This window comes from Ammospiza caudacuta, chromosome 13 (genome assembly GCF_027887145.1).
Source record: "Ammospiza caudacuta isolate bAmmCau1 chromosome 13, bAmmCau1.pri, whole genome shotgun sequence".
Lineage (NCBI taxonomy): Eukaryota > Metazoa > Chordata > Aves > Passeriformes > Passerellidae > Ammospiza > Ammospiza caudacuta.
Window position 1 is genome coordinate 14,331,506 of NC_080605.1, and position 25,635 is coordinate 14,357,140.

Below are 25,635 nucleotides of genomic sequence, written 5' to 3' on the forward strand. Positions count from 1 at the left end.
GCCAGAGCCGCTCCGGAGAGGCCGGGACCGCACAGGAACCCCCCCCCTCGGGCCGTAGGACCCTCACCCCCACCGACTCCACGGGACTCGCTGCCCCGGTGCATCGGGCCGGGGGCGGGTGGGGGGTGGGGAACGATGGGACTACATATCCCAGCAGTCTCCGCACGGTGCCCCATAGTGCGCAGGCGCTGCGCAGGCTCCGCCGAGGCGGCCCAAGATGGCGGCGCGCTGGAGCAGCGAGAATGTGGTGGTGGAGTTCCGAGACGCCCAGGTCGGGGGGCCCGGGGGCTGCCGCATCACCGCGCCGCGGGGGCAGCCCCCGGCCGGCCCGTGACGAGCGGAGCGGGGGGAGGTCCCGGCCCGGGAGGGCTCGGCGGCCCCGCGGGGCCTTTCGGCGGCGATGGCCGGGGCTGAGGCGGTCTGCAGTCGTTTGCGCGGAGATAGCGCCTTAATTCACGGGGCGCTTAATTTCTAATCTTAATTAGGTCTTGTATTTTTTTTTAATACATTTTTAGGCCTAACATACGATATCGCCACTTCCCACACGTCTTTGCTCATTTCCTTTTACTGGAGGAGCTCAGGGCCGGCGTGGATGGGGCCCTGGGCAGTCTGGTCTAGTGAAAGATGCCTGCACATGGCGGGGGGCTGGAAAGAGAGGGGCTTTAAGGTCTCTTCCAACCCAAACCATTCCTTGGCTCTGTCACTTTTCACGGAGACTGTTACAACTACTGTCTCACTGCCAAATAAATTGCTGGGTGTCGCTTGATTAAAATAAAAAGTGGCTTATATTTTTTTGTGAATAGCAAAAAGGTCAGCTTTTGTTTTTGAAGCTGATGGTGATAGCAGAGCTCGGCTCAGAGTTTGTTTGTTCACGTGGTGTTGTAGAAGTTGTTGTTATATCCTTGGAAGTGTTCATGGCTAGGTTGGACAGGGCTTTGAGCAACCTAGTGAAGATGTCCCTGCCCATGAAAGGGATTTGGAACAAAATGATCTTCAGGTTCCTTCCAGCCCAAGCCATTCTAAAATTCTATGATTCTGTTCTAAGAAATGTGGAGGTTTAAGGTGTTGGCAATAGCTTAACAAAGCTAGATACAATGGGTGAACTATGAGATACTTCAGCAAGAAACCCAGAAAAATTACAAAAGTTCTGGAAGTTCTCGTCTCGTTTGTCCTCTTGTGCTGGAGCAGTAAGGGCTCTGCCTTCACCATTGCAAACAGAAGCACTGAATCCTTTCTGCTGCACCCAGCTTACCCCCTGTAAGCTCACAAAGCTTTTCACTTTTGTACCTCAAAAGCTCTGTATTAGTTTTCCTCCCAGAAATGTTAAAGCAGCCTCATCTGCTACTGAGGATTTGCCCTCAGGAAGCCAGGAATGAGATCTGAGGGTGCATCTTCCTCCATCACAGATTCATGTTGCATCTGGCTCAGGAGAGAGGAGGCCTCATGACTTTATTGCTTACTCATAATGTCTGGTGTGTGGGAGCAGGAGGGACAGGTGTTGCCACCCCAAGCTGCAGCAGTTGGTTTCAGTGTCACTCCTGCTCTGGCACAAACCTTGGCAGGGTGAACATGGGGCTTTCAGTCACTTGGCTTTGCTCTGGTATGATCTTCCTGGAGCTGTTCTGACCTGCCTGCTGTCCCACATGAAACCAGAGAGCTGCCAGACTGCTGCTTCAGGCTAAACTCGTTTATATATTTGTGTCTGAGCTTTTTTTTTAGGAGTCTGCAGGAACGTTTTTGCAGGTGGGAAACCTGAGCTTGAGAAATTGGAGTACCTTGGCTGAAATCATCCAGCACCAGTCTTGAGCTCTGCATGTAGGCCACACTATCTCCAAAATCTCTACCTTAAAAACAACCCAAATGGAAACAAGAATGAAAAGAGTGGGCAGCTGTGACATTTATAGCCAGTACACCTCTGCAAGCCCTGCAGTTGTCTTTGTTCAGTGTGCTGGAGTGTGTCATGAGAAAGCTGCAGCACCCCAACTGTAACACATCAGAAAATCACTGTGTGTTTTGGGGCCTATGTTACCTACAAGTGTCATTTTTCTGTCCAAGCTGACAGAGGTGGCAGTCTGTGTACTCTTCTGATTTAAACAGGAGCCACAGGCTCTTCTTGGGCTGTTGGCACTATCAAAAGGAGAGCAAAACTCACCCAGTTCTGAAATGGAACCATTTGTAGCAACTCAGTGTGTGGATGGGAGGTTAGGTAGGCAGGGAACTGGAATTGCTTGTTAAGGGTTTGCAGCTTTTGAAAAACAGCATAGCCATGGCAAATTGGGTTGGTGTGTTGTCTCTCAGGTGGAGGGAATGAAGGTAATTGGGAAACTAATGAAAGTTCAGACATAAAAAGGAGCTTTCTTTGGCTGGCCTAGCAGAAATCAATGCAATGCCATAGTAGATGCTTGAAGGCTGAGATGTTGCCTGGGCTGTGGGTTTAGAGCAAATTCTCAAATGTGCAGTGCTCCTGCTGTGCTTATTCATGTTGTTGTTGTTCATGAACAGCAGTTCTAGCTATCCACAGTGTTGTTTTGGGATAAAAACTGCTTTCAGGTTGGTTTGTTCAGTTTCAAATCCCCCTTCTGGAAGGTTGTGCTGTGAAGACTGATGTATCACTGTTAAATGACAACAGTTTGTTTTTTATTTTCCTTTCCCTAGATAAGGCTCTTATATCATAGGGAGCTGTTTGTTGCTGTAAAACAACTTAATTTGTGACCCATCAGAGTAGCAGCCTGACATGTGAAACTTTTTACATCATTCTGATTGTTCATTTCATTCTATGATGCTTGGTGCCTGGAAAAAAGCAGTTTACCAGTGTTCATTATTGAAAACAATTTGTAAGGACTTAAGGAGATCCTAGTGCCAAAAAATAGGCAAATAGGAAAAATAAACTTGTATATGAAATTGCAATCATTTGAAATTGACATTTTTTTTTTTCTGTCTTGGGGAAAGATGGCTCCAACTGTATGAAATATGACTCCTGACTAGCTCTTCATCACATGAGAAAGCTCTGATTACTGTAGGGGCTTTAGTGATCCTCATTTTAATTTATCAGAAGAAAAATGTGAACCATCTGGGAAAAGATCTTTCTCCTGTTGATTTGATTTGTTTGTTTGCTTGTTGCTTTTTTATATAGATTCAGTAACCTACTTTTTTGCAGGTTTTGTTCTGTGTTTTGCAAGGTGCTGTGGAGTCTAGAAAGCTGGAATTGTTTCCTTATCATGTAGAGATCTTAAAACTAGCTGTTTATTTACAGCATTAGGGAAACCTTGTCAGAAGATTGGATTTGCTGCCTAGGAATAAGTGAAGAAGGGGAGTTGTTCCTAGAACAGTAAAAGTGGTAAAAGGGGTTTGGTTTACCATGAGCTCCTGCTGAAACTCTGCAGGCAGCTGTAGCTGTTTGCCATGTGGTCTCTAGAGAAGAATGGGTCTGTAATGCTGCTTTTCCCTCACTTGGGGTTTTTGCAAGGAGGGGATGGGCCCTGGCTGAAGCAGCTCAGAATTTGTGATGGATATTCTACTGTCAGATCTGACTGATATGGAGTGGGATTTCTGTGTTGTCTGTCAGGTTTTAGTGATGCTTGTAAGTAGTAACTGTGGGACATCCTGAAGTCTTGTTACATCCATGCTGGGAGCACTTAAAGTCCTGAACAGCAGCAGGAGATACATCCTGAGCCCTCAGAGAGGCAGCTTTGAAGATGACAGCAGCTAGTGTGAAGAATGTGGGGCATATTCTGATTTTTGTGCTGTGAATGCTCAAAACTCTATTGAAGTCGTATCTTTGTTTATGGGTGGAACTGTTCAGCTTTCCAAGTAAAATTTTCCTTTATTCTCTTGGCATTTAAACAAGATGATCAGCCAGTTCATTCTGCACAGAAAGAGGGGGAGACAATATGCAAACAGTCCTCCTTTTTTTATTTTTTTTCTAATGGCCTTTAAGTTATTTCATAGCCTTCTTTACAAGCAATGCCAAGTAAATTCTGATGCCTCTTGGCCATCTCTCATTTTTGAACACACAAATGGTTGCACTTCTATCTCTCAGTACATATATAATTAAATGGATCCCTGCAATGAAAGAGAGAGACTCAGAAAGTTCCTGAGCAGGAGCAGAGGCTGATTAATACAGATTATTAGAGATTGCTGATTGAAAGGCTGCAGCTGTGATTGCCAGAGCAGGAAGAAGGGAGCAAGGTCTTAATGCTCATAATGTTGTCTGCCAGGTTTTGTTTTCACTTTATGCTAACGAAGATGTTCCCGTGTGCTGTCCTGCATCCCAAATCAGCCACTACACCCTTGCCCCTCTCTGCTACTTTAAGGGGATGTTACTTTCCTGAACTCCTCCCTAAAGCCCTAAGTTTGACTGAGCAGCTGACCTGACAGGTATTATTTAATTTTGTTCTGTGTTTGTCTTTAACAGGCGACTGCGATGTCAGTGGATTGCCTGGGACAGCGCGCAGTTCTCTCAGGGTGAGTGTGACAGTCCCTGTTGGAAGTGTGACAATCATTTCCACAAGCCAGACCAGCAATCTTCAGGCTGACCTCAGCTGGAGGGTTGATGGATTGTTTTAGAAAGGTGCAGCTGAATTCTGTTCAAGGCTTAATGAAACTGATTCTGGGTCATGTTCCCGATGGGATTCAGACTGGAGAGACAGCAACAAGAGCACAGTAAAATACTGATGTGGCTTTCCTGGTAAATTCCTTTCCAAATCCTCATATGGGAGATGGAGCATCATGAAGTACTGTTTGGATTGTCTTGAAATACAGATTAGATTATTTTCTACCAAAATTTGCCTCAGATATTCCCACGTGGCTCTCTGACCTGCTTCTCTGCTGGTTCATTGTGGGATGATACAAACAGTAGGTGCCACAGACTTCCAAGTTGCCCAAGCTTCCAGGAGAGCTTGGTCTTATGTATCCTCCTCCAGAGCACGTCTTCAACCAGCTCAGCAGTGCCTTTCCAGCTCCTGCTTTTCAGTACTAAAATCTATTCCTGTCCCCCTGTCAGTGACACAATTGCCACACCAATTAGGATGTTCATTTCAGAATCATGTGAGTATAGCTGATCTTTGGTCAGCCTTCAAGGAACCAAGTCCTTTGGTACAGCTCAAAGCAGTGCTTGCTTCCATGTAAACCCTTAGTCTGGCAGTGCTGTACAGGAATAACAGGAGGAATGGCCAGTGCTCAGAGCAGCTCTGTGGTCACTTTGCAGCTGAGAGATGATGCTCATGTGGGTAATTATGTAAGGGTTCATTATGTTTTGATGCTGGTCCTCCATAGGGTTCAGCTGGCTCACAGTTGTTTCTGGGCAGTTTCTCTTGCTTGTAAGATGAATCTCACCTTGCTTAGTGGGGAATTGGCCACATCCAGCAAGATGTATGAGCTCAGGTTTGCTATCATGCAGAATTATTTCTGCTGCATATAGAGTTAGCTCAGGTAAGTAATGGAACCAAATCTGTGCAGGACTGTGTCCACCCACGTTAAAAAGCTGCTGCAGCTGAGCATGAGCTCTGTGCAGGTGTTTTTGTACTGTTGGTGGAACCAAGCCCTCAGACTGGTGTGGAAAGAAGCACCCACGTAGAATCATCTTTGTCAAGGCTCATTAACTCTTGCTCAGAGCAACCTATCCAGGCTGAAGCTGTTGCATTGCACTCCTGGGACTGTGCCACTTAGGCTTTGCTGCTGCAGCAACGTTAGGCCTGCAAAGCCTGTTTGAATGTGTTTGCACCATTTTCCAGCACTTCTTGTATCCAACTTATCTGGGCTTTTCTGTGGTGTGAGCTATCTATTACATTTGCAGATCCTGTTTACTTTCAGTGTGTTTTTTTTAAGTAAATTTTGAAGTATGTAGTCAAATGTCACATTTTCAGAAATAGTGTTTTCACTTGTCTCATGAAATGCTTCTCTTCTTTTGGGTCTTGTGCCTCTGAACACAAGGCTGTGAGCTCCATGTGATCTTGGGGTTTTGAGATCAGCCCTGTGAGGTGCAGCCCCTTTGTGTCTGTGTCTTGCAGCCGCCGTTTCCTCTACATTGTCAACCTGGATGCTCCCAACGAGGGTCACCGGAAAATCTCCCGGCAGAGCAAGTGGGACATCGGCGCCGTGCAGTGGAACCCCCACGACAGCTACGCCTACTACTTTGCAGCTTCTGTAAGTTCACTCGTTTAAAAGCTGTAACTCATCTTCTTCCCTGGTCTTTCTCTCATGGGGGAGCCTCTGCAGAGCTGGAAGGCTGTGTGAAGCTGGCACAGACATGCTTCTGCAAGTCACATTGCAAGATCAAGGCCTCATTCTGATTTACTGCCAGAGAGGTGTTCAGCTGAATGGCTCTCAGTTATTGGGCAGTCAGGGTTGCATCTGGCTTTGCTTACTTTGCCAAATAAATCAAGCATCCAAATGGTTCTTTTCTGGAGGGAAATTATCTTTTTTTCTGATTTCCAGTCTGAGATTTGTGCACTTCTTGAATTTCTTGCTCTGTGCTGTTTTGTTTTCACCTCCCTGCCTTGCTGCTCGGCTGTGGTGCACCAGGCAGTCTGTAAATAGCACAGGTCAATACTGGCTTGTAGCTTGGGGTTTGCAGCTGGGCATAGACTGTATCAGTGAGGAGTTCATGAGGCAGTGGGTTGGGCTGAAGACGCAGTAATGGCTGCGTGAGACTTGAGTGCAGTTTTCAGCTCTGCTGTGCTTGGTCTGTCGTGCTCTGCAGCTTGTTCACCCAGGGCCCTGAGCTCTGCTGATGGAAATCTCAGCCATCACCCACTGCACCGTGGCCATTGGCCCCAGCCAGATGCAGACTGTTTCCAGGGTGAGCTGCCTTTTCTGCAGTGTTGTCTGCTTTTACAGCCTGAGAGTCCTGGACTAGCTAGGGATGGAGAAATCTCTCTGTCTATTCTTTTGAGAAAACACTTAGTTGAAGGTGATTTCTTAGAATTTTTGTTCCTGGATTTGCTATATTTTTAATTAAAGGCAGTTTTAAAAGTGGACTGGTGCTGTCAGCTGGGAGCCTCTGGCTGTTTGCTCTTTGACATTCCCCAGCCTCTTTCCAGCTCTGGCACGTGGCTGATGTCTCAAAAGTGCCTTCAGCAGCACTCTTCTTCTGAGCAGAGAGTTAGTAAAAGAGTTAGTTCAGTGCCACTTCTGGGTGCAGCCTGTGGAAACCCAAACCAAGTAAGGAAATGCACTGGGCAGGTCACAAGTGGAGCAGGAAAGCTTCTTTTCAAACACTCTGAAGACAATATGCAGTGATGAGTTCATGCTGACCTGAGCAGGACCCTGCTGCAAAGGAGAGCTGTGCTCATCTGAGCACTCCTGCCTCTTGCTGCTCTGAGTGGGTACAGGAACCATCTTGTTCAGACTGAACCCAAGTATAGCTGGCATCAAACCTTGCTGTTTCTGTTTATAAAAAAAGATGCTGTGGTGCTCTGGGGATTTGAACATAGTTGCTGAGACACACTGGTTGAAAAATCCCCAAGAATGAGATCAGGCAGCTTTTTCAGTTTGGGTCAAAAATACCACCTTTCAAGCCATTTCACTGTGATAAACAGCCCAAGGGTCTTATCCTTCTGCATCCCTGTGGATGGAAAAGGGATGTAAAAGGCTGCCATCCTGTTTGCCAGCAGCATCATCTGGTTTGCAGTTCTGTTAATAGGAGGTGGTACAGGCAGAGGGGAATTTGTCCTTGTGTTTAGCTTCTTTCCAGAAGAGCTGGAGCAAGTTCTTTTGCTGTGCTTGGCTGTGTCTGCCCCCTGGCTCAGGCATGTTTTTGGGGACTCCTAAGGTGTTGTTTCAGGAGTGGTGTTGCTTTCAATCCTCTATCCTTGTTTTTCCTTTTGTGTGGCCACAGATTCTTGAACAAGGGAGTGATTAAATTGTTGAAAGTGATTACTGATACTTAAGAAAATCAGTTTTTTAGAAAATGCTCCTGTTGGGAGGAGCAGTCTCTCTGGTGATCATTATCTTGTGTCTTGTCTCTGGAGTACTGGGTAAATCCCATTGGGTAATTTCACTCTACCCCTTAAATACTTCTGTCAGTGAGAAACATGCAAAGAGTTTTTTCTTGCCCTAAGCTCTTGTGCAGCCCTGCTGTGAACAGTTAGAGAAATGTCATATATTATTGCTGAGCTGGAATGAGACCTTTCATTTCAAAGAAAGCTGTAATGTTTTATCTATCTGCAAGTTGAAATTCACATGGAGCAGCTTTGGGGTAGGAAGAAAATCCACCACCATAAAAAAAACTGCCACAAAAATTGTAAATAACAGTTGGACTCAGTGATTTTAGAGGTCTTTTCCAACCTCAACAACTATGTGTTTCTATGAAGTCTCTTATCTTTTCCCTCATCTACCTAAAAGTCTGAAAACAGGAGGCTAATGAAAATAACATTTTAAGGTCATACTCTTTCAGATTTTGCAAAATCTGCATAAATTTCCAGTCATGATCCACTATGCTTGGCACTCTGTATGCACCCACAAAGGCAATTCCAGCCCCAGAAAGATTAGACTTGGCTTGGCCTGAAGTGAACCTTGATTGAGACAGAGCATGAATTTACAGCACAATAACTAGTTTCAAGTAACTTTGCATGTGGCTGCATTTTGGGCAAGGATTCATTCCTGCAATGAGTGAAGGAGCCCTGAGTATTGTTGTCATTGATACCTCTGGTTTGCTGTTGTTTTTTTACAGCTAGTGATAAACACTTAAAGCTTTTCTCCTGGGCTGGCACTGACTGGGGGAGTACCCTTGAGGAGGTGTCCTTGAAGCCATTAGACTTCATACTGTATTGTTTGTGTTTGGCAATGGCCCTGCTTATCCCAGAAGGGAGCTGAGGACGACCAGTGGTAATCCATCATCCCCCTCACCAAAACCTCCACTTGTGAATGTAACAGACTGGCAGGGTATTCCTGCAGAGAGAATTTGTCTGCCTGTTGCCTGCAGTTACAGCATGTTGTTAGGAAATAAAGATTCTGAGAACACAATTTAATGGAAAGATTTTGCAATGTGGGATTTTTTCTCCCTTTCTAGTTTATCTCAAATTTTAAGTGGGTGTAATTAAAGTATAAGCTTTTGAAAGTCCTTGCAGCCTGTATTTCATCTTTGCTCTCCTGCTTTGGGCAAGGACTTTGCTAATTCACAGCATGACTCATTGTTAACTGAGGTTCTTCAAAGTGAAGGGAACCTGGTCCTAACAGCCAGATCCATGTCCTACCTTGTTGGCCTGAGACTGTCTCTCCTTTCTTCCCTCTAATTGCAGAGCAATCAGCGTGTTGACCTGTATAAGTGGAAGGAAGGCAATGGGGAAGTTTGCACATCTCTGCAAGGACACACACGTGTGATCAGGTGAAGAACAAAAAGTGCTGTGGGTTGCTGAGTAGAAAATAATGCATCATTTCATAGAAGCTGAATGTTTTGGTCCTGGCCTCACTCAGGCTCTGCTCTGAGCCTGTTTTTGCTCACTTCTCTGGACTGGAGTGCCTTTCCATTTGGTGATGATGTCATGTGTGAAGTGGCTCACCCTCTCATGGCTCCCCCAATTTACCAACTTAGCCCTTGATGGCTCCAATGTCATTGCCTTAGGCTGCTGTCCTTGTAAAGAGCAGCAGCCATCATCTGGGAAGCAGCATGTTTATTAAATTGAATCCCAGCTGTGTTTCTGTGTGATAGCAGCTTAATTAAGGCAGGTAATCCCAAAGACCAAGTTCAGAGAATGTTACAGTGGTGCAGGGGAGATTTTTGCCTCTTGTTTTAAGGTCACATTTCAATGCTGGGTTGGAAATGCAGTTGAGGGACTGCTTTTACTCAAGCTTCTGACTGTGGGAAATATTTGCAGCCCTTGAAATAACAGTTGTTTGGGCTGGCTGGAGGCTGTTTGTGTCCCAGGTGCACTTGGTGTTCCAGCAGGGAGGCATCCCAGAGTGAGGGGTTGATGCCAAGGATCTGTGGTTACTGAGAACTCTTTGAGACAGTGTCCCTTTGCCTGGAGGGGAAAGAGCACACACACAGTAGCTGTAAAGTTCAGGACTAGGAGGATGCTTCACTGGAATTTACTTAGAAGCATTTCATTGCTTCTTGGAATTTACTTAGAGAAATTATTAAGATCTTGCTTTTTACTTTAAAAGTTTCAGTAGATGTCATGGAGTTGCTGTGAATTTGTTGGAGAATGTACTGGCAGCTTGTGAAAAGTTGATGCAGCATCTGTGTGTTTTCTTTACTGATCTATGATTTTGCATTTGCAGTGACCTGGACTGGGCAGTGTTTGAGCCAGACTTACTGGTCACCAGTTCAGTGGACACGTACATCTACATCTGGGACATCAAGTAAGAATCAGTATGCTTCTGCATTTTGGGAAAATCACTGGGACTCTTTTCTGTAATTATCAGCTTGCAGGGCAAAGCACACCCTGATGGGAGCTGCTCTTTAGCTGTTCTTCTGGGAGCTTCAGCTATTTCCCATTGTCTCCAAGATGTCTTCTGTTCCCCTATTTTCCAGTCACTTCAGAGTCAGTGATGGGCAGTAGAGTGGTACAGTTAAGCTACAACTTAACTTAACTTAAGCTACCCACTTCAGATATTTCCTTGGGGACTCTTTCTGGAGCCCAAGGTTATTCCTCAACCTGTTGGGGTTTTTTTTTAGCTCAGTTAATGAGCACCATTTCATGATCCTATAGCCATTTCTGCTATTGATTCATTGATTGTTGCTGGTTCTCCCTCAGTGGTGGGAAGACTGACAATGGTATTCAGGAAGGTTTTTCTGTTTGTACCTTCCCTTGTTTCCTATGAGTATTTTCAGGGTAGCAGATATTTCCAGCTATATGTCCAAATTTAAGCCACAGATTTTACACCTGAGAAGCAAGGAGCTGGTACTGGGACTGCTGGATTCTCTTGCTAGCTGTACAGCTCTTTATGACCCCCAGCAAATCACATTGTTCCTCTCTGCCTCCCTTGCTCAGTTATAATAGGAGGATAATTATATAACCCCACTGCACCAGGCTACCCAGAGGCTTGCTTAGTTCCTATGAACAGGCACTTAGCTCCTTGCTTAAATGGTGCTTGAGAATGACAATATATTATTAATGTGTAATTAAAAGACACAGAGATACAATAACTGCTGGTTGTTTTCCTGTGATACTATCTTAATGCCAAGAAGAAAAAATAGAGATGTCTGAAGGTTGTTATCAGAGCTCCTCCTTTAACTCTATTGTGCCCTTCCATTGTTCTGTGTCTGCCTGTATCACTTGCCCAGAACTGCTTCCTTAGGCAGTCTCTGAAAGCCTCCACATCCCACTTGTGCTGGGAAAGGCTCTGAGCCTGCTGTGGCACTGAGGTGCTGGCCTCAAGCAAATTACCATCCTGCTGAAGTGACTGTCTCTAATGAGACCCTAAGGAGGCAGCCCTGCAGTAAGGGCAGCTGGAAATTCCCCACTTAATTTTTCATACAAAACAACTTTTTGATTTGGCAGAAATTCTTAGAGGGAGGGGTGCAGTCCATTCCAGAAAGTGTTCTGCTTTTCAGCAAACAGAAAAAGCTGAAGATACTATTCCTTATTTTCACTGTCACTTTTCATGAAAGAGCAGGTGAAATCCTGACTAGCAAGGCCAGGAAGTAAATTATTGCCTTGATCTATGCCCTGGCTGCTAGGAGTTGTCATGGTGCCACACTGGTTTCTGCCGCTGCAAAATTTGGTTTGTAGACAGACAGAATTTGGTCTGCACACAGCTGGGCTGATTTTCTACTAATTTTGTTATTATATGCTAGACATGAAGTTTTTGCTCTGTAGTAACTACTCCATCTGCTTTGAATCAGAATCTGCAAAGGCTTCACGAACACACCAGTGGCTTTTTTTGAGTGCTTCCACAGCTCTGTTTGTTCCTTTAATCCTCCTTGGAAAGGCTGTTTTGTTGCTTCCCACAGCAACAATTCATGAGTCCTGTTTCCTTGCCTACCCAATTGCAAAATGCCACACTTTGTGTATGTTTCTCCTCCCTCTCATCCAGTTTAGCTCTGCCCTAAACTTCCTGCTGCAGGTGCTGGCAAGACAGGATCATAGAATGGTTTGGGTTGGAATGGACCTTAAAAATCTAGTTCCATCCCTCTGCTAAGTGCAGGTACACCTTCCAATAGACCAGGTTGCTTCAAGACCCATCCAGCCTAGCCTTAAACACTTCCAGGGTGGTTGTTGTCCTCCAGCTGATCACTTTTATTCCATTTAGTGCTGGTGTATTTTGGTAAGCAGAAGGTACATGAGGTCCCAAGGCAGGAATTACCTTAGTGCTGGAATAGCAGGGAGCTCTCTGGGAAGGCTGGACTATGCTGTGTGTACTGACAGTGGCCACATTGTATTTCAGAGACACCAGGAAGCCCACGGTCTCACTCTCTGCAGTTGGTAAGTCTGATGTGTGCGATGTAGGCATTAAACAACATTATTGTTGCATGTCCCTGCTGTTATTCTTCCCTCCCTTCATGCTCCAAGGCCAGGTGTGGCAAAGTGCAGGAGTGCCACCGTGTGTGATTGTCCCCTGTAGGAGCAGCTTGAGAGGCTCTAGTTCACTCCTTTCAGAGGAGCAGAGTTCAGAAGAGATGTGGAGCCCCTTGAGGTTCCCAGGCATGGAGGGCAGTTATGGTACTTGGATTTGCTGCCCAGCATTGGTGAATTGCCACATGGAGCTCCCTCCCTGCTTAACCACCTTGCTGCACTGCTTGTCCTGGGTTGCCTCTCTGTAATTTCTTCACATCATTTTATGTTTGAATCAGATGAGGAACTAAACCATACCCCATGCTGCTCTCTTTGCCAGCCTGTCCCCTCATTCACTGAGGGTTGGATACAGGAGTTGGCTGCATCCACTTCCCTGGGGCACCTGCAAAATGCAGGGAGCACACAAGGTGCTGTCTTTGGGCTGTGCTTTCTCTGGAAAGGCTCTTGTCCTGGCTGCTGGCAAGGTGTGTGTCCAGCCCCTGCAATACCACCAGCTGGCAGGTGCTGTGTGTCTGTCCTCACTGGCTGGAGCTGGGACTGGGCACAGATGATGAGCAAAACATCCTTTCCCTGAGTTACTGTCCCCAGCACTGGAGCAATCCTTACAATGTGTGACTCTCATGCTCTGCTGCTTGCATCTCCTTAGGCTGTACATCTGCAGCAGCTCCCATTGCCCTCCCAGCCAGCAAAGCTCTCTGTCACAGAAATGCAGAAAGCCTTACTGAGTCACAGAGGAGCAGTGGTCGGTTCTGGTGTCTGGGGTGAGGTTTCACAGCTGAGCCAGCCCAGCAGCCTGCTCCCCAGAAAGCTTCCTTGCTTCCTTCCTTCCTCCTGTGCCTGCTGCTGTTTAATGCTGATCCAGACATTTGTGTACCCTTCAGTGAGTGGATCAAATCAATCAACTGGCAGTCTATTTGCAGCTTTTTATCCCCCAGAATAGCTTTTTGCCAGGTTGTCAGGATGAATCTGCTCACCATGCAGCAGGAGGTGGGTAGTGGAGGTGGGGAATAGCAGCAGGCTGAGATCTGTTTAGTTTTCTCATGGATCTCACCTTTCTGATAGCTCAAAAGGTTTCAAAATATGGCAGAACAAGGATGAACAGATGAATTATGCTTACAATACCTGAACAATCCACATTAACTGAAGCTGTGCATTGTTTCTATTAGAAATAACTACCTATCATCTGATTTAACTGAGTCCCTCATTATACCATATATAAGTCATATTTAGACCATCATCCAGTTTCTTTACACTGTCATTGGTGTCTTTGACTTCTGTGGTATATTTTGACAAATGGACCTTCTGGTCCACCCAAGGTCACCTGCACTGCAGACTTCTCCTACACCTGTATTTTAATCATAGATCAATAGCACTAGTTGCCTGTGTAGCAGCTGATAGTTTGGGGGGGTGGTGGGGAGATGAAACAGGCCCTAAGCACCCAGAAATAGCTTGAATAAAAAAAGAGGGGATTTGGGAAGGAGATGATGCACCTTCATTTCTGATCTGGAGGAAGTTCCTCCATTGGAGCTAATGGACATGAGTATTCTAATCAGGTACAGCCCCTGGCTAGAAGATGTGATAAAGATCTCTAGGCATGCTACTGGAACACTTTGCTGTCTTGAGGATAGAAATGATACACTGAGGAACCAGGAGTTAATAATTTTCATGCCATCCTTCATGCTGGCCTTCTGGGATATCCTTCCTCTGAACTGCCTTTCCTGGGCTAAGAGCAGCTCTGGGCCCAGGCAATGGGACTGCTCTGCTCTTTTCTATTTAATTGCATGTTTTGGCTTGCTCTGTTTGTGCTGCAGCTGGAGCTTCCCAGGTGAAATGGAACAAGAAAAATGCCAACTGTTTAGCAACAAGCCATGATGGAGATGTCCGAATATGGGACAAAAGGGTAAGCTGAGGAATTTTTGAATAGTCTGTACATTTTCCCACCTACCTAATACAGATATTCCTCTGGTGACAGAAAAATACTGAGGAAATGTACTAATTTATCCCAGAGCTCTCTTGTGGGTCAGTTTAAACTAGAGAGAATTGGGAGTCCAAGAGCCTGAAGAGAGTATGTAGGTAACCTCCTTCCTCAGAGACTGTACCCATTACCATTTTCCTTTTGATCTCATAGTACTTAACTGTTGAACTGAGTATAAAGTATGGTTAGAGCTGCACTTGGTGACTGGAATTTGCCATACCTTCACAGGATTTTTTCTTCAGCTACTTATGCTGAGCTATTTGCTGTTCCCCAGCAGGGGTGGTTGTTCTGTCTTGCCCTGGTTAAAGTCTCTTTTTATGCCAAAGAACTAGACCAATTTTCAGGTGTCCTATGCTGAGAAGGACAGTGTCTCTCCTTGCAGAAACCCAGCACTGCAGTGGAGTATTTGGCAGCTCATCTCTCCAAAATCCATGGTCTGGACTGGCATCCTGACAATGAGTATACACTGGCCACTTCCAGCCAGGACAACTCTGTCAGGGTAAGTGTTGTTTTTGAATTCCTGCTGGGGAGTAGGAAGGATAGTAGAGCAGATCCCCTTCTGCTGCTGCTGAAGTTTTGGGAGGTGCTTTGCCATTGGCAAGATCTGGATCTTTATTGTTTGGTTTCTGGCCACCTGGTGTGTGGAGCCAGGACTGTACTGAGAACAGGCAGAGAGGTCACTGAAGAATGGGTGCACATATGTTTGCCACATATCTGTGGAGATTAGGGCAGTATTGAAGCTGAAAACAACTGTCTCTGCCTGTTGCTTGCCAGAAAGGAACAGACCACACATGCCAGAAGAGCCTTTTTCCAGAAATGCATGTTGCCAGCCTCAAGCTGATTATAGTAACTTGAGGGGAGACATACTTCAGCCCCTGGAGTTTCCAAACTCATATTGAGCAGGATTATCAATAAGAGACTGCCTGCAAGCACTGCTGTGCAGGGCCTTTTACTTGGGGGGAAATAGTGTGCTTTGTGTGTCAGCCAAATGGAGTTCATTCACGTTGAGCTAAGCTCTGAGGCAAATGCAATTGATGTGTAGTGTAGCAAAGCAAAAGGTTAGATTCTTCATTAGAAAATTAGCAGTAACAGCAGGGTGGGCTTGCCTCCAGCCTGGACTGGCACGTTGGCTGGCAGCCTGCAGGGTACCTTGTAGCTCTGAAAGCCCAAGCAGGCTGCCTGTCTCCCTGCTCTAATTACTCAAGCTATGATCACTGTGAATATGACCCCAAGTCACTCATTTTCTAAGGGATGCTGCCAGATGCTGATAGCTTGGTATTTGTCCTTTGGGGCCGTCTCTGCTGTTAATGAATGGGATTACTAATGATGCTGTGGGCACCCTGGCATGCTGTTTGGTCTGTTCTATCTGCAAGCCACATGGAAAACTACAGCCTGAAAGTATAGCCAGCTGACTCCTGCCTTTGCTTGCCTTTCACTTGGTTTGTTTTGTTTTTTTCAAGTTCTGGGATTACCGTCAGCCTCGGAAATACCTCAACATCCTTCCCTGCCAGGTTCCTGTCTGGAAGGCAAGATACACGGTCAGTGAGAAACCCCCCCAGTTCCACTTGTGCTCTGAGGAGAATGCACAAAGAGGCATTAAATAAAGAACTGCCATAGGGTTTCTCAGCACTTCTACTTGTGGGCATTATTACGTTGTTTTTAAAAATCTTTCTTGGTGCCTATAAGGCATAGAGCAGCAGCCTCCACAGTGGGGGCATTCAGGAGAAGGAGTGAGTGAGCACCCACCCAAGGGAAGCTAAGGCTCCTCATATCAGTCATAATCCCCAGACATGTGAATGTGGCCTGAAGCCAGTGCTGTGCCTTGAATCTTGATCCCTTTTCCCTGTCCAAGCAATGAGGGGTGTGGGACTGGTTTCCATGTTCCTCTGAGCATTGTGACCCTGAGGAGCTGCTGGGGCTCAGTCCCCAGGTAGCAGTTCTTGCAGCTCCAGGCAGATTGCAGTAAGGATTCCCAGTGAAAAGTCAGGGGTGAAATCCCTCCAGCCTCACAGATGAAAAGTGAGGAAGCAGCAGAAAGAAGTTACTCATCTTAAGTAAGCTGCATTGAATATCTCAGTGCACTACAGCTTACCCCTTGAAACACAGTGGTTTTGCACAGCAATTACCTTGTATCTTCCCAGGTTTTGGCCTGGTTGTATTTTGTGCTGAGCTCATTTAAAACCTTTGCATTTGTGTTGGTGGGAATAGGGGAAAATTAGAGTATGTTAATAGCAGCATGGAAACTCTCCCTGGCTAACTGGGAGGGTGTTTCTCCCTAAGCCTTTCAGCAATGGACTGGTGACAGTGATGGTCCCCCAGCTCCGTCGGGAAAACAGTCTCCTCCTCTGGAATGTCTTTGACCTGAACACGCCTGTCCACACTTTCGTAGGACATGATGATGTGGTGCTGGAGTTCCAGTGGAGGAAGCAGAAAGAAGGTGAGTTCAGGGTTGAATGTGCTCTCTTCCCTACACTGTGGCTGTCTGCTAACCAGGGGTGTGGCTCCTGATTGCAGTGCTGTTACTTCTTGACTCCTGCCTTACCTTGAAGTAGCTCCTGCCCACCTTCCTGTCCCCCGCTGCCTCCCTCAAACCACAGCTGTTCTGTACTGGTTCTATCACCGTGCTTACAGAAGCACTGCCTTGTTTCCATGCTACCAAAGCAAATCTACCAAATGCTGAGTGGGTCAGTGGTGACTTTCATTGCTTCCACTCTCCTGGGAGTCTCTTTTTAAATAAATCTTTCAGAATAAATTGTGCAAATTATTAGATAGGTGCATGAGTGCAGGCACCCTTTCCCTACTCAGGCTAACCAGTTAACCCCTCATATCATGGCCTGGGTCAGCAGGCTCCAGCACATCCCAGACCACAGACCCAGGAAGCACACCTTACTTGTCTGCTGCAAGGCAAGGGAGGAATAACATGGCATAGAGTGTCTGCTGTTAGAGTTCAGTCCTGACTAAATTTTCTAGTGTAAGCAGCTAAGAATAGGAGATTCCATACCAGAGGTTGCATAACCACACAGAGCATAGCTTTGTTTCCAGCCCCTCAGCTGCCACTGACAGAATGTGCATGTCTGACTTTGGTGTCACTTGTGCTACAGCTTTGCAGTGCTGTGTGAAAGTGCTGGTCCAGCCCTTTCCCACCAGTTAAGTCACCTCCTTCTCCATAACTTGATTTTCCTCTTTCAAAAGGAGGAAAGCAATGGAGAACTGTTAGGATCTGGAGGCACAGGCTAAGATAGTTTGTGCATGAGCATTGAAGCAGGCTTGAGGTACAGTTGGTTGTCTTGGCTGCTTTAATAGATACATACCCAGGGTTGGACTTCTTGCTTGTCTCAAACAACATAAATCAATCACACAAACATTCCAAGTCTGCTTCAGTGTGGAAACAACCAAGATAGCACAAATTTCCTTCCACAGAGTCTGTTGTGCTGTATTTAGACAGCCCCTGTGCCTCAGCAGAGGGGTGTAGGAAGCAGCTGTGCAGCAGCAAATTCTTAAGCATAGCAGCTGTTTGACGAGAGAAACTTAAAACTGTATCACAAGACCTAAACATGGACATAAATAGGTCTGTGTACCTCTGCCTGTTGATGGATAGTATGTGGTTAGATCTATTTCCTTACAACCTGAACTTGGCGTCATCCAACTCTTTCAGAAGCAAGAAGAGGAAAGGCAGAACCACCTTCTCATTGCTTAGAAATGTTTTAAAACATCTACCTCTCGAGGCAGATTTGATGAACTAAAAGATATTTTTACTTTACAGTTATAGTTGAGAAACATTTTTACTATACTATTTCTTCTATTTAAATAAACATTGTTGTGGGTTCTGGTTGTGTCACATTCATTATATTTGGTGCTTTTGGCTTGTAAATCACAGCCTGTTCAGAGGTGTGGTGACTGTGGTGTGAGGAGGCACAAAGGCTGATGTACCTGGGTCAACTGGAACCCAAAAAGGACTTGCTGTGCCTTTCAGTTTAGTGCCTTATGAATGTGCCTGCTGGCTTGTTTGAATCTGTTTACACTGAACACAAGGCTGAGATAGTCTCTGTTTTCTGGTGGGGTCTCTGATTGTTTCTGTCCTCTTTAGGCTCCAAGGATTACCAGCTGGTGACGTGGTCCCGCGATCAGACCCTGCGCATGTGGCGGATTGACTCCCAGTTACAGAGGGTATGTGGAGCTCTGCTTCTTGAACCATAGACACTTTTCTTACAGGCTGGATTCACCTCCCCTTCCTTGCACTCCCAGTCACTTTTCTGGTATCATAGAACTGCAGGCACAGAAGCTGCTGCTTCACTTTCCTCTTCAGCTCCAGCCCAGAAACATCCCCAGGGAGACCTGTGATGGGTCTTTTGAGCCTGTGTCTCAAAAGTTTTGGTGGCTGTGCAAAGCTGCTTTGTTGTCTAACATTAAGTGCAGAAGTTTGTTTGGAGAAGGTGGAGGGCAGTTACTGCCTGCATTACCTCTAAAATGCCACAAGACTGTATTTCTTGACAGTTTAGGTGCCAGGTAAATGTAGAGGTTGTGCCCTCCTCTACCTCCCCTTGTGTCCATTGCCTCTAAGCCTGGGGTGGGTGGTGTGAGTGGATCTGCAGCAGATTGTGATGCAATTACTAGAATAGCTGTGCTGGCTCATACCATAGGTTCATATGGCCACAGTGGGCCCTGTACATCTTCAGCTGATGTCTTGGGAGGGGATAAGAAGGAGGCAGACATGGAGTGATGTTTCTCTCAAATGCCCTGTCAGCCTCCTGCTGTTTGCAGCTTAGAGGCTCATTGAGCCTGGCATCTTTGTATTTGATAGAGCTTGATGAGTGTCACTTCCATAGACTTGTTCTTTTTTTTTTTTTCTTGGACCTGTGTAAATTTTTGTCACCTTAAACATCAAACAACAAGGAGTTTCAGGGCTTTTCTGCATGTTATGTGGAAAACCATCTCATTTGTTTATTTTGCCACCTAATTTCATTCAATTGAGATGAAATGAGCAATATTCTCTGTGTTACTGATGATTCTGTAGGCCTCCATCATATCCTTCTCAGCTGCCTCCTTTTTCAAGTCAAAAGTTCTTGATTTAATTTATCCTTTGTACTAGAACTTTGTCCTTTTGCCTTTCACCACCCTTTTTCAGTTCTAGTATATACCTTTGGGGATGGGGATCTGAGCTTTGTTCTTTCCAAAGAATTCTCAGTACTCAGTTTGGTTTGTAAATTGTTTGGCATAATTCCCTGAAATCATCAGCTTAGTCTTGCTTCTTCATCTTGTTCCCTCAGCTTGAACTTTCAGCTTGAAATTTTTCCCGATGTATGTTGCTTTATATTTATCTGAGCCAAAGTTCGTCTTTCATTTTAATACAGTTGCTCCTGTAAGGTCCTTCTGTGATTGTTTGCCATCAGCCACACTTGTTACTGCCCTGAAAAACATGGTGGCATCAGCAAACCTGGTCATGTCACTATTCACCTCCTATTCCAGGTTTTTAATGAATATGTTGAGAAGCATGTGTCCCAGCACAGATCCTGCAGGAGTCCTGCAGGTCTGTAACAAACTTTCTCTGAAAAATGACCCTTTTCTCCTACCTGATATATTTGTGAACATTTGATTTCTTTCCTGTCTTTAAATCAACTGTTCATTCATGTCAGAGCCTTTATTTTTTCCTCTACTGGCTCCCACTCTTTTGTCCTTGTCTTTGTCTGGATCAAACTATGCACATGAAGGCATGTTGCTGGTGACCAATGCTGTAATTTGCTATATCACACCATTATCCTTTCTCTTCCCTTCATCTTCCCAGTTTTCTTGTGCTGAATTTCAAATCCAGGGTTTTATAGTCTCATTTTGATACAGGATCTGGAACAATAGGACCCCATGTCTGCACCTGGGTCTCTAGATCCTTCTGGAGTGTAAATATCAAGTGCAGAAAGTGTGGTACTATTAAATTTGGTCTAAAAAACTGAACATGTTTTTAAAAAATTAATTCAAGGAATTGAAGTAATATCAGTTTTAGTTTTGACTAAAGGTAAACTTCTATTTCTTAGACTGGCCCAATCAATTAAGTAGCTTTTTAAGTGAGCAGGAGATTTGGCCAGGCTGTTGAGGTGACAGGGTTGAGGGTGATGGAAAGTGGAAGATGACCTGTCTTTGTCACAGGAACAATACAGTCTTAGTCATGACTGCTGCGTGGATAGACCCACCTTGCAAATCCATCTGTCTGGAGCAGTGAGTTGTTTAGTGGGGCTCTTCCCACAATTTGGATTCTGTTGTGCAGCACGTGGGTGTGTTTGTTCTTTTCAGCTCTGTGCCAATGATATCCTGGATGGAGTTGAGGACCTCATTGATGGGATTTCTCATCTGCCAGAGCCAGACAAGACCCTTCACCCGCAGGACACGGAGCCCCAGCACAACTCTGGACATGGGGATGAGGAAGGTGAGAGAAGTGATGGCTTCTGGAACCTCAAACACCAGCATCTTTGGGGTGGGAGGAAGATACATCTTGGTGTAAAACATAGGCAAAGCACAACTTGCTGCTGTTTCAAAGGTTAATGGATTCCTCATCAGGGAGGAGGAAAAACACTGGGGGTTCCTCAGGATGGTCCTCTCAAGTTTTTTCTCTTTTAACACAATGATTCTAGCTGTAAAATGAAACTCTTGCTTGTCATGATTTTCATTTAATTGCATGCTCTTTAGGTTGCAGTTGTGGCTTGTTGCCAAAGGTAAGGCTGCCTGATCTCTCTTTTTTTCCACAAGTGAGAGTTAGCACTGTCCCTGATGATGCACATCCAGACATCCCATGTGGTCACTGTGTGGGTCTGGTTTCCATGTGGTTTCTTCTTTGGTTCAGACTGTTATGGTTTTCCTCATGGCCAAAGGGAATCAATGTGGCTTTTCTGTAGCAGGGCAGATTTTGCTGCAAATAACACAACTGCAGGATTAACACACTAGCAAATCCCTAGGTAGGAATTTCAGTTCTTTCTAGCCAAAAAGCTATTGTGGACTGTTGATGTTTCACCCTGGGGGTGGCTGCATTTCAGCTGCAGACAAAGCCTCCATGTTATATTAGTAAAGCACTTTGGGGGATCTTTTGAAGAGATCAGCGCTCTGCAGGTGAAGGAGAGAGCCCCAGCTGTGCCTTTGCTGCACAGCTCTTGCTGCTGCTTATGGAGGAGCTTTAGGAGTCTGTACAAACGTGGGGCTTTGGAGGATTAAAAACTAATTGGAAGGGAATGGGAGGAGAAGACAAAGGGAGGGCGCTGCCCATACTGGGAACCTCAGAGATGGCTTTTCAGTAAGCTATGTGGTATCTTGAGCTAGAAATAATTATCTTCCCTGAGAGCCACTGATCTTCCTTTAATCTCCTTTTCAGCTCCCTTTTCTGGAATATATCTAAGCGCTGTAATAGAATTGCAAACAAGAATGATTGGCTAAGCATTCTACCTATCCTAATCCAGCAGCCCATTGGGCAGTGGTAATACCAGATATTTGTCCCTGCACCAAAGTCAGTAACTCCTAGATGAATGCCTGTAAAAGGTCAACTTCTTGAATTTCTTTTCATTTGTTTGTTTTTGCTGGGAATAGTCTGTGCAATGTGATATTGCAAGTGTGAGAATGACAGCTGGAAAATCAGGACTTCCCTTCTGTCCTTGCAACCATCATAATAAAATATATTTGGCTTTCTTAAGAAATGGTGCCACAGCAAAACACCCTTATGGAGCTACACAGTAAGAAGCAAGGCACAACCGCAGGCAGAGACCAATTCTTCTGAAAGTCAGTGAAGTTTGTTACCTTAATTGTAATTCTCTGTGTCCTGCAGTGCTTGCCTGGCTGTTTAAATGTGTTCTGGCCTTCAGGGGTTATTGTCCTCCTAAAAAGTGCTGGAACTGGAGAGTTAGGCACAGTATTTTGATGAGTCTTTAAAGGCTGTTAAAGCACTAGAGTGCTTTGCAACATTAAGTGCAAATGGCTGCTGCAAATGAATTAAGCTTCTATTAGGACCAGAAATACTCCCTGCTCTCTCCCAAAGCATTGTTATGCTTTGGAAGTTTTCCCTGAAAGTCAGGAATGGTGAGGTTTTAGTCCCAAGGACCAGAGCTCCTCCTGGAGACTGCTAGGGCTGCAGTTCTTTTCTGCTGAAGTGAGATGCTCCAATTCAGCCAATCATGACTCTGGCAGCATTGTGTAGGGAGGAAAAAGGGTCTCATATGAGAAGAGAAGGACCATTTAGGACTGTACAAAGTACAGGCAGGTTCTGTAACTTTCTTGGGAACTCTGTGTGCGAAAAGCTTTGGTTTTTTGAAGAGAAGGGTCAGAAACTTGCTTGCAAACAACAGTTGATACTGTCCAGCTCACAAGTCTTTTCCAGGTAAAGCTCATACCTCCATTTGTCAGAAGAGCAGAGGAAAACCTGCTGTCTTGGCTGCCTCCTGACATCATGTGAGATACTCTGCCTGTTATAGCTTGTCTCGACTTATTTTCCATCTTTCCTTTCAGCCTTAAAAGAAGATTTCCTGAATGATCCCCTGGTGGGAAAGAAAACAGACCAACTGGGGCTGCCTCAAACACTGCAGCAGGAGTTTTCACTGATCAATGTGCAGATCCGAAATGTCAATGTGGAGGTACAGAGTTTTCTTTTGCTGGCTTGTTGGGAGGGGATGTGGGCAGGCTGGCTTATTGGATCCTTTAGAGGGGAACCTTCTTTGCTGCAGTGACTGCTGTCTGTAAACAAGTTTTATCCTGGGCTGTCAAGATCCTCTTGGCCAGGGGTAGTAGGAATGAGGATAATCCCAGACAGTGGTTTTAAAAAAACTGTTTCAGCACAGTAAGTGCACTGGCTGATCTTGAGAAGGCTGGATGGTGTTTTCTTCTCTGCCTAGACTGTAGAGTGGAAGGTGACTTTTTACATGCAGTTGATCTCATTTTAACTGGTCCTGAATCCCATCTGTTGAACTCTGTCCCCCAGTTTTGCCCCCTTCCTTGCACCCCAAACTCTCCTCTGTGCATGGAAGAGAACTGGAGGCACATCCCTGGACTGGGCTGGGAGGCTCGAGGCAGCTGCCTGTCTCCTTTCCCCACCCCTGTGGTTTCACTGCTCATGGTGTGATCCTGATGTAGTTTTCTACTGCCTGTTCCTGCTGCACTGGGCCAGGAGCTCTCCATGGCCAAGTGAAGTGGGCTGGGGTGCTGTTGTGAGCAGAGCCCCTTTGTTGTGCTACCTGGGCTGGCCACAGTGTCTGGATGCTGGAATGTCAGTCTGCTGGTGTGAGCTGAGCCTGTCCCCATCTGCCTGGGGCTTTTTGCTGTCACTGTGTTCCCTGCCCTTGAGAACAGCATGACTTCGTCTTATGTGCAGAGGAATCAGTCCCTCAGCATGAATTTAAGCCACTGTAAGTGTAAAAGTCCTGGGAGATCTAACTAGAGACCAATTGCTTTTCCCTCACAGATGGATGCGGTGAGTCGCAGCTGTACGGTGTCGGTGCACTGCGGCAACCACAGAGTCAGGATGCTGGTGATGTTCCCTGTCCAGTATCCCAATAATGCTGCACCATCCTTCCAGTTCATCAACCCAACCTCCATCACAGCTTCCATGAAGGCAAAGCTGCTGAAGGTGTGTAAGGAGTAGAGAGTGTCTTTATAAATTTACAAATGATGGATACTTGACGTTGGGATTTTTGAGATATAACTAAACATCAGACTTTGCTGAAGACATAGCACAGGTTATGTTGAACTGGTAAATTGTGAAGCCCGTAGGATGAGGTTTTTTTTGGTGCTGCAGCCCAGTGTTTGGGGCTGCAGCACCAACAATGCTTCTTCATTGCTGCTGTGTTCCAATGTGATGTGTATTGCCTGAGGATCCCTAACATCCTTCTCCTCATGCAGTTGCCCTCAAGCCAGTAATAGACAAAATGACCAGCTAACCATCCACCTGCAGAGTGATGCTATTTTTGAGCTAGGATGTTGCTTACTGCTCTACTACACAAGCTGCTTTAAAAATGAGGGGATTTTTTTTACACAGGCCCTGCTAATTCAGACCAGGTGTTTAATCATCTGGTGTAGCAAATACTATTGCTAATTAAATCCTTTCCCCAGCAACACATTGATGGATCAGTTTGGGTTTCCTCCTGAAAAAACCTGATCCAGTTTGCCACAAACTGGCATAAAACATATGGACTGCAGTAATATTGAAGCCTACATCCTGGCTCAGTGTGCTGCTAGGTGAACCTCAGTGCTCTGATCAAAGCACACAGCCATTCCTCAGAGCAGACAGCACACCAGTGGCTCCAGTGGACGTTAGGAGATGTCTGTGACCTGTTCCTGGCATCTGAGCTGCTCTGCAGACAAAAAGGATGTGGGCAAAGTGTGGATGTAACTGTGAATAAAGTCGTGTCTTGTATGTATTCCAGATACTGAAAGACACTTCCCTGCAGAAAGTGAAGCGGAACCAGAGCTGCCTGGAGCCTTGCCTGCGTCAGCTGGTCTCCTGGCTGGAGTCTGTTGTGGTACGGAGAGCTGCGTGGGCTCCCTGCCCTAGTTTGTTGTCTTTTCCCATGTCCCACACTTCTGACTCTGCAGTGAGAGTCTGGCCTCGTTAGATGTGTAAATAGACCCCTGAGACTGGCCATTACATTTGTGTGAGCACTTCTGGTTAATGTTGAAGAGAGCTGGGTGGATGATTAGATGTATTTTTGTTTTCCACTAATGAAGCCCTGAAGGTTTGCTTTGGGGAACTCTGATATCCAGGTTACCAGGAGTGACTGGAGATTGGAGAATCTTAGTGGTGCATGGGAGCTTCCCAGCTCAGAATGTATTTCACTGACTGCCAGGGCAGGGTTATCATCTGTGAGAGAAGGTAAGAGGCCTCAGGTTGTTGATGGAGACATTCTTGTCTCAAAGGCAGTGGCAGATGTCTTCACCTTCTCTGTTCAAAGTCAAAGGTCCTTCTAGTCCTATTCTAGGGTTTTTGTTTTCTTCCCTGAAAAAAAAACCCAAACTGTGAAAATCTGTTTTTTTCTGCAGCCTTCTGCTGAGGTTTTGTAGGGATGATACTGCAGATAAATCTAAGTCACACTCTGCTCTTAGCTGTGAGATCTGTGATACCTACTCAGCATCCCAGTGTCAGGTATTAGGTCTTTGTGTGGGTGAAGTGTACTGGAGTGGGTGTTTTTAGCATTCAGGAAAAGATTGGAGACTCTCCTCAGGTTTCTTTTCTGAGAGGTTTTG

General features: G+C 45.6%; 1 protein-coding gene across 2 annotated transcripts in view; it reads left to right on the top strand.

Moving 5' to 3' along the window:
- The first annotated feature begins 212 nt into the window (after nt 1-212).
- The window catches only part of WDR59 (WD repeat domain 59), a 47,660-nt gene continuing 22,237 nt past the window's right edge, over nt 213-25,635 (top strand). For both annotated transcript variants that reach the window (XM_058813471.1, XM_058813470.1), the window contains exons 1-15: nt 213-271; nt 4,415-4,464; nt 6,009-6,144; nt 9,240-9,325; nt 10,222-10,302; nt 12,331-12,368; nt 14,270-14,358; nt 14,816-14,932; nt 15,894-15,971; nt 16,714-16,870; nt 18,521-18,600; nt 20,716-20,848; nt 22,909-23,033; nt 23,858-24,022; nt 24,819-24,914. In XM_058813471.1, coding sequence (XP_058669454.1) covers nt 218-271; nt 4,415-4,464; nt 6,009-6,144; nt 9,240-9,325; nt 10,222-10,302; nt 12,331-12,368; nt 14,270-14,358; nt 14,816-14,932; nt 15,894-15,971; nt 16,714-16,870; nt 18,521-18,600; nt 20,716-20,848; nt 22,909-23,033; nt 23,858-24,022; nt 24,819-24,914 — 1,485 coding nt within the window. In that variant the 5' untranslated portion in view covers nt 213-217. The remainder of the gene's footprint in view (nt 272-4,414; nt 4,465-6,008; nt 6,145-9,239; nt 9,326-10,221; nt 10,303-12,330; nt 12,369-14,269; nt 14,359-14,815; nt 14,933-15,893; nt 15,972-16,713; nt 16,871-18,520; nt 18,601-20,715; nt 20,849-22,908; nt 23,034-23,857; nt 24,023-24,818; nt 24,915-25,635) is intronic.